Raw genomic sequence first — 9,039 nt, forward strand, 5'->3', positions numbered from 1 at the left:
GCATCTTCAGAGTGTGGCTGACCATCTCGCGGGCGTCTTCTCTGACATCTTCAACCTGTCCCTATCCCAAGATGCAGTCCCCACTTGCTTCAAGGAGACCACCATTTTTCCAATGCCCAATAGTTCACATGCCCAAATGACTATCTCCGCGTCGCCCTCACCCGTGTCATCATTTAGTGCTTTCGAGAGGCTTGTCATAGCCTACATCATGGCCAGCATGACAGGTACACTGGACCCACTCTAATTTCCCCCGACGCTCCAACAGATCCAATGAAGATGCCATTTCTATCGCTTTTCACACGGCCCTTACACATCTTGACAAAAGGAACACCTACGTGAGAATGCTGTTCATTGACATCAGTTCACCATTCAACACTATTGTTCCCTCCAAGCTCGTCACCAAGCTTAGAGCCCTGGGCCTACCTTCTACAGCTGGATCCTGAACTTCCTGATGGACCACAGGCTGTGAAGATTGGCAATAACCTCCTCCACACTGATAACCAACATCAACCAGTCAGCCTATAGGGAGGATGTAAGTGAACTGGCACATGCCCCGATCCACATCAACCGGACTGCAGAAGAGAGAGTCAGTAGTTTTAAATTCCTCGGGGTCCATGTAACCGATGACTTGATATGAACCAACAATACCACCACTCTTGTCAAGACGGCGCAACAGTGCCTCTACCTCCTAAGGCTTCTGAAGAATTTTGGCATGCCACCCTGGGTCCTCTCCAAATACACCATCGAGAGCGTCCTTACCAGTTTCATCATGGCCTGGTACCGGAATTGCCCTGTCCACAACCGAAGGCCCTCCGGTGTGTGGTGAAGATGGCCCAGTACATCACTGAGACACTTTGTATCTACAATCCATCAGACTGCTGAACACCTGACCAGAACTGAACACCTGCTCTGATTCTCTCCTTAGCACACATGCACTCACTCACGCACACACATGCACACACACATCACAACTGTTACTACCAGACTCTTATTTACTATTATTAATACTGTTCGGTCTGGTTTCCTTGGTCATTTTTGGTTGATGACCTGTGTGCTCAGTTGATTTGGTGACTGCATGGAGCATGCTCAGAGCCATGACTTCAGGTAATCTCTGTCAGATTCTATTCCGACGTAGTTTGTCTACTAACTGGCCAGCCTTGATACAGTACCACACCAGCAAATCACCGAAGAAAATGTCAACACAGTCTGGTTTGTAGATCGATCCTTTCTACAGCCAAGATAAATATTCAACACCTTCAAATATGATGGAAAGACTGATGAAGAGCTAAACTTGTAACTTTTTCTCTTCCCTCTGCTCTGGTAATGCCTTTCTGCTGTTTGCTATCTGCCTGTTGTAAGAGTCTAGAGAGCTAATGTTGGTTGATAGCACCAGTGTTCCTCTGCATGACAGTTCTCTCCCTACTGCAGAGGTAGAAGACATGGGGACATGTTCTGAACTGAGATACGCTCACCTACTCTAACTTGAGCTTTCACACAAATTGTCTAATCCCTGCAACACTCTGCTTTGTGTGTGAGCTTGAAGTTAATGCACAGATCTCACATCAGAACATAGTCCAGGCTGAGTGGCATGTGTATGTATGAGAATGCGTTGGTTTGAGCATTGAAGGGCAACATACAGCTTCCCCAATGACTCGGTGCTGTAGCAGTTATTGTAGACTACAGTATTTATTTCAGCAAGTTTATATTATTGCACTCTGGTTGACAACTGCCAGTGTTTTTATATCATAGCTAAAGGCAAGTATCGATGTTGTTCCAAATTTTTTTGTTTTTTTAAGTGATTGGGTTCCAGTGTGAACTGAATGACCTCAACTTCAGTCTGTGATGATCTGTAAGAGAAAGGACTGCGGATAACTACAATCAACACTTCTCTTGTATACAGTTGTTCCCTTCCCCAGTTCTCCTCTGACCCCTGACCCCTATTCTCTCTCCCCCTTAACCTTTGGGACGGTAAGGACTCACTTGCGGTGATGACCGTGTCGATGACTTCACAGGCGGAGTCTAACCTTTGACTTTTTTACCCTTTGTAGCAGCGACGAGGACAACAAGCCTCTGCAGGGCAGCCAGAACTCTCTGGACGGCGGGGTGAAGGAGAGTGACGACAGCCTGGTAGACTACGGCGAGGGAGGGGATGGCCAGTTCAACGAGGACGGCTCCTTCATTGGCCAGTACACAGTCAAGAAGGACAAGGATGAAACAGAGGGCAATGAAAGCTCAGAGGCCACCTCACCCGTTAACGCCATCTACTCGCTGGCATAACCCCCCCGCCCGCCTCGCCCTGGGGATCTGAGGTGCTCCCCTTAGCGGTCGGAGGGTGCTATTACCACCACTACTACTACCACACACACACAAACACAGATATGAATATGAATATATATATATATATGAATCTATAAAAACACGTATACACACGTAAACACACAGCGCCTGCCTGGAAACTGTTTGGCCTCTTTAAGCGGACGGAGAAACCATTCCTCTGAGAAATAAGGGGGTGCGAATGGAATGGAAGCTACCATATACAGTGAACCAAGCCTTTATTGTCAGCTCCAGAAAATGGCTTGCCGAGGCAAAGTTTGGGAATCTTGAACAGTACCAGTTTCTCTATGCTCCTCCTCCTCCTGCCCATCACACAGACTTTAGTGTGCCTAAAGGGCTGGCCTCAACTACAGAGGACTAAGAGGCAACGCAGAGGTTTTCAAGCATTTTGTGTGGCACTAGAGCTTTTTTGTTTTCAACGTTCTCAGCTTTTCCCGCAATCCCCCTCTTCGTCCCACACATATCACGCCCCCTGTGTCTTTACCCAGCATTCATAGGGAAGGAGACACAGACACTCCTCCTGTGAACATATCAGCTACGGACCACCAACATAGCAGGATGTCGGCAGATATGTTTATCATATTGATATTTCCGCAAAGAGAGATAATTCTGGTACAATAGACGAGTCATTAGAATATATTAATGCTGTAAACACTGCTAGCTCACCTTCTAGTGCGCTGCAAAACTATGCACTACCACCACCTCATGTTTTTGGGTAAAGTCTGGTTATGAATTCAATTTTTTGTGTGTGTGTTGATTCTCACAGGTTTAAAGAAGAATAACTTGCTTAATGAAATGGTATCGTTCCCTCCCCATCCCGCTGTGGTAAATGTACTTCTGATTCACCTCCAATCTCAAGTCGTGTGGGGATATTCAAAATGGCCACAGCTATAGCAACGCCATTCCTGCCTCAAGCTTTGTTATGGTACAAGCCTATACTATGTCAGTTATAAATGACATTTGAAAAAAAAAAATGTTTTCAAGCATGGTAGTACTTTAGTGCAAGAGACAAAGGAAAAGTAGCATGGAGAGGAGGTTTGCTCTGCTTGGTAAACTGCTAGAGACTGTCTGTCCATCTCTATGGTGAATGGTGCTCCAAGGAGGTGACTCACTTCTTGTTTACTTCCTGTTTAGCATGGCTGTGATCCTTAGGCTAGGCTTGATAGGCACCTCTTTTGTCTGCTTCTTTTATAACTGGTCTCGTTATGGGACAGGCAGAATCTGTTGAGGCATGTCTTCACCTTCAAACTTCTAGAAATGATTTGGAATCCTAATTGACTCTTGAAGTCAAAACGAAACTAAATACTGCTACAAAACCTATTCAATGTCTTTGAATATAGGATACAGACAACTCTGTGTAGGTAATGAACGTCCCTGCAGATTCCACCTGGCCCTAGTCATCATTGTCATACGAAGTCAGTATGTCAAGGAAGTGTGAAGAAGTTAGAACACATCGATACTAATACATTGGTGGACCTCCATTTTACCATTTGATCCTTTCAATAGTAGAACTCATTCATGAGTCTTCCTTGATGTTTCACCTCTTGAAGCGGTAGAAAGCTCAACACCCACTTTTACAACCTATCACAACAGCGTTACTAAAGTCTTTCACGTTAAATCAAATAGATCTTAGCTAACCAATGACAATTAGCTAACAGAGGTCACATTGTATTTCAGATTACTATTTTATATTTTAATTTATTACATTATGTCAATAGTGTTAATTAATATATTAGTAATTCACTCATTAATTGTTGAATACACATTTTTGACCAACTGAATTCATGGTATCACATCAGAGCCCACTCTGAAAGCCACGATAAAAAAATTAACGGGATTTGTTATTGTACATAAGGAAAGGAAAATCTGCTGTATGACACATCTTTTGTTGCTATGGGTATTCTTCTGTAAACTAACAACATTGACTGTCACCATTAAAGACGTTGTGTCGATCTATTCATTGTGCTGCTCTTCATGTTGAGTATTCATGTTTGTATTACTGTTTAATATTCCATGTTGGTATTAGAATTTATTTAATATAACTTTAACTTAACACAGAAATGTAACATTGCTTATTTGTTTGACATACTGTAACTGTGCGTACACGTAAGTCCTGAAACAATATGTCTTTGTAAATATCTATCAGAAAAACTGCTTTATGAGTAAAGAAATAGTCACAAGTCTGTATCCACCAAGCAAATGTACCTGGTGCATCCCAAGAATGATGTCATGTGGACCTTTGCAATGTAGCTTTGATTACGATTGGGGACTCAAAATGACTCAATTGATGTTGTCCCTAACTACTTGCTTTGAAATTGTAATATATGGCTTGTGACTTGTCTATCGGTCCGTCACTTTTCTGATGATCACTAATTCAAAAGAAACAGTTGATAAATAACACTATGTTGTGGAACAGGTATAAAGTAGTCAGCCACATTATGGTGTAAATAAAAAGTGCTAATGAAATGTGTTGTTGTAGCATACTGCACACACCTGTTCAATAGGTATGAAAAAAAAGCATTTGCTGAGGTAACGGATAGCCAATTTTCCCCTATTTTGTTTGTTTTTGTATTGTCGTCTCTTAACAAGGCAACCCCAGACTTTCTCAAGGCTGCACAGACTCATTCTCCCATCATGCCATTCACCTAACATGCCTGCTGCTCCACTCCTCCTGGTGACAGCCCAGTGGCTGGTGGCCATTTTGAAAGGGACAGATTTGGTCGTGTGCTTCACTTATTTAAAGAGATGTCTTGTGTTCTGCCTTCCTCCTCATCTTAGACTTAAAAAAAAAATGGAATATACTGTATGGCCATCAACATCCTCTGTGAACGGGTCCTCTTTAAACCTTCTTTCTCCAGTATGTCAAAGCAAGTTTTGACCCATTTGTTTTTCATGTTGTTTCTTTGTGGTGAAGTTCACCGTGACCACCGGGTAGTGACTACATTAGCCTACCATGCACAGACACCTGACCACTGTATTAACATGAGGACACAGGAGGCCAGGAGTGCTGGCAGAGACACAATACAGTGCCTTTCCTTTTGCTATATGCTCTCCTCAACAAGACAAAGTGCACAGAGAAACAGTCCAATCACGAACCTCCAACAACCCTTAAAAACTACTGAATCACAGAATGTTCGATGACGGATTTGGCCTTGAACTCACCGTTGTTTGAGTTCTGTACAAGCCCTTTCCCCTGATAGCCTTTCTCCTTTCCCCGTATGGATCCGTAAGGGCGTAATTAGTGAACTGGCTAGAAAACAGAAAATATAATAATGCATATTTGCTGATACACAGTGCTTTCTTCTGTATTTTGATTTGTTTGAGCACGTTTACTGGAGGTGCATAAGGAGTAGTGTTTTTTTGTTCCGTTTGTAATGTGTGTATCATCGACACTACTCCTCCCTTAGAATAGCAAATAACTTTTCAACTATCAAGGGGTAACAAAAATGTAAAAGTATCAATGTGCATTTTCACAGCTTTGAGTTCACTTGATTTTTAGATTCTGCAAAACTGCGATTTTATTCTTCAACGAGATGCCCATAACAATTATAAAATTGGCGCATGTATTGTTATTGTTCATGTTCTTGTTATTTGAAATGATTTTAATTTCTGCTTTTTACTTTTACTGTATCAAAGCAGCTCGTCCGTCAAGCCTCTACTCGCAAAAGAACAGCTTTTGTAACGTACATCTAATCAACGGAGAAATGGCATATTAATATATTCACAATGTATGTCTGTATGATGAGATGTTGCAACTTCGGCTAGAAACGCCTTCTTTATAGTAAAGCATTCTGTTTTTCTCTAAATCCTGGCTATTGTCTTTATCTTCTACGGTTCTGTCCATGTCAACACTACTCGTACTATTCAATCACTTCCCAGAGGCTGGAAACTTCAAAATCCAGAAAAGGTCATTGTTTACTGTGTTTACTGAGTATATTCGTGCATCGGTCAATATGTTTTATTACAAAAACTGTTTGAAATTCTATACACATACAGGTATACATTCTTGGAGCTTGAAATAGTTTTTTTTTATCCGTCTAGGTTTAGCATTAAAGTTTAAGCACTACTGGACCCTGGCCCAGTCTAGTTTTAGCCACCAAACAGCCCTACCATAAGTAACTTACTCATTTGTCTTCTGGTGTACCGGGAATGCACTCTCCACTAACAAGGGAACATTACCTTTAAATTTCAATCAAACCTTTAAACTTCTGCGATACGGACTGGCCTTTGCTCTCAAAGGCCTAAATGAAGTACCCGAGCTGCTAATTAGTCATTCATTCATCAGCTGTGTCATTAATTGGGAACTGTAACTAATACTATGATTCACTGGGCCACAGTAGAACTGTTTGTACGGACCATGTCACTACAGTGGAGCACGGTCGTTGCTCTACAGAGATTCTGAATGATAAAGAATTCACTACACTACCTAGACACTTAGAAGGGACACACAAAGGGAGTCCTTTCACAGGGACGCAGTCTAACACAGAAGTCCCCTCACAGGGATGCAGTCTAACATAGTAGTCCCCACACAGGGAAGCAGTCTAACATAGAAGTCCCCTCACAGGGAAGCAGTCTAACATAGTAGTCCACACACAGGGAAGCAGTCTAACATTGAAGTCCCCACACAGGGAAGCAGTATAACATAGTAGTCCTCACACAGGGAAGCAGTCTAACATAGAAGTCCCCACACAGGGAAGCAGTATAACATAGTAGTCCTCACACAGGGAAGCAGTCTAACATAGAAGTCCCCTCACAGGGAAGCAGTCTAACATAGTAGTCCCCACACAGGGAAGCAGTCTAACATAGAAGTCCCCCCACAGGGAAGCAGTATAACATAGTAGTACTCACACAGGGAAGCAGTCTAACATAGAAGTCCCCACACAGGGAAGCAGTATAACATAGTAGTCCTCACACAGGGAAGCAGTCTAACATAGAAGTCCCCTCACAGGGAAGCAGTCTAACATAGTAGTCCCCACACAGGGAAGCAGTCTAACATAGAAGTCCCCCCACAGGGAAGCAGTATAACATAGTAGTACTCACACAGGGAAGCAGTCTAACATAGAAGTCCCCACACAGGGAAGCAGTATAACATAGAAGTCCTCACACAGGGAAGCTGTCTAACATAGAAGTCCCCACACAGGGAAGCAGTATAACATAGTAGTCCTCACACAGGGAAGCAGTCTAACATAGTTGCATTCTGACTGGTTGCATCACAACCTGGTACGGCAACTGCTCGGCCTCCGACCACAAGGCACTACAGAGGGTAGTGCGTACGGCCCAGTACATCACTGGGGCTAAGCTGCCTGCCATCCAGGACCTCTACACCAGGCGGTGTCAGAGGAAGGCTCTAAAAATTGTCAAAGACCCCAGCCACCCCAGTCATAGACTGTTCTCTCTACTACCGCATGGCAAGCGGTACCAGAGTGCCAAGTCTAGGACAAAAAGGCTTCTCAACAGTTTTTACCCCCTAGCCATAAGACTCCTGAACAGCTAATCAAAGGGCTATTTGGACTATTTGCACTGTGTGCCTCCTCCCAACCCCTCTTTTACACTGCTGCTACTCTCTGTTTATTATATATGCATAGTCACTTTAACTATACATTCATGTACATACTACCTCAATTGGCCCGACCAACCAGTGCTCCCGCACATTGGCTAACCGGGCTATCTGAATTGTGTCCCACCACCCACCACCTGCCAACCCCTCTTTTACGCTACTGCTACTCTCTGTTCATCATATATGCATAGTCACTTTACCCATACAGTATCTACATGTACATACTCCCTCAATCCGCCCGACTAACCGGCATCTGTATATAGCCTCGCTACTTTTATAGCCTCACTACTGTATGTAGCCTCGCTACTTTTATAGCCTCACTACTGTATGTAGTCTCGCTACTGTATGTAGCCTCACTACTGTTATAGCCTCACGACTGTATGTAGCCTCGCTACTGTATGTAGCCTCACTACTGTATATAGCCTCACTACTGTATATAGCCTCACTACTGTTATAGTCTCACTACTGTTATAGCCTCACTACTGTTATAGTCTCACTACTGTATGTAGCCTCACTACTGTTATAGCCTCACTACTGTTATAGTCTCACTACTGTTATAGCCTCACTACTGTATGCAGCCTCACTACTGTTATAGCCTCACTACTGTATGTAGCCTCACTACTGTTATAGCCTCACTACTGTTATAGCTTCACTACTGTTATAGCCTCACTACTGTATATAGCCTCACTACTGTTATAGCCTCACTACTGTTATACCCTCACTACTGTTATAGTCTCACTACTGTTATAGCCTCACTACTGTATGCAGCCTCACTACTGTTATAGCCTCACTACTGTTATAGCCTCACTACTGTTATAGCCTCACTACTGTTATAGACTCACTACTGTATATAGCTTCACTACTGTTATAGCCTCACTACTGTTATAGTCTCACTACTGTTATAGTCTCACTACTGTTATAGCCTCACTACTGTATGTAGCCTCACTACTGTATGTAGCCTCACTACTGTTATAGCCTCACTACTGTTATAGCCTCACTACTGTTATAGTCTCACTACTGTTATAGCCTCACTACTGTTATAGCCTCACTACTGTTATAGCCTCACTACTGTTATAGTCTCACTACTGTTATAGCCTCACTACTGTATGCAGCCTCACTACTGTTATAGCCTCACTACTGTTATAGCC

The 9,039-nt window shown here is 43.1% G+C and overlaps 1 protein-coding gene across 10 annotated transcripts in view; it reads left to right on the forward strand.

Annotated features, from left to right (window-relative positions):
- The window catches only part of nfasca (neurofascin homolog (chicken) a), a 153,284-nt gene extending 147,144 nt beyond the window's left edge, over window positions 1-6,140 (forward strand). For all 10 annotated transcript variants that reach the window (XM_064965816.1, XM_064965813.1, XM_064965824.1 and 7 more), the window contains one exon: window positions 2,049-6,140. In XM_064965816.1, coding sequence (XP_064821888.1) covers window positions 2,049-2,277 — 229 coding nt within the window. In that variant the 3' untranslated portion in view covers window positions 2,278-6,140. The remainder of the gene's footprint in view (window positions 1-2,048) is intronic.
- The last annotated feature ends 2,899 nt before the right edge of the window (window positions 6,141-9,039 follow it).

The sequence above is a fragment of the Oncorhynchus masou genome, chromosome 5 (genome assembly GCF_036934945.1).
Source record: "Oncorhynchus masou masou isolate Uvic2021 chromosome 5, UVic_Omas_1.1, whole genome shotgun sequence".
NCBI lineage: Eukaryota > Metazoa > Chordata > Actinopteri > Salmoniformes > Salmonidae > Oncorhynchus > Oncorhynchus masou.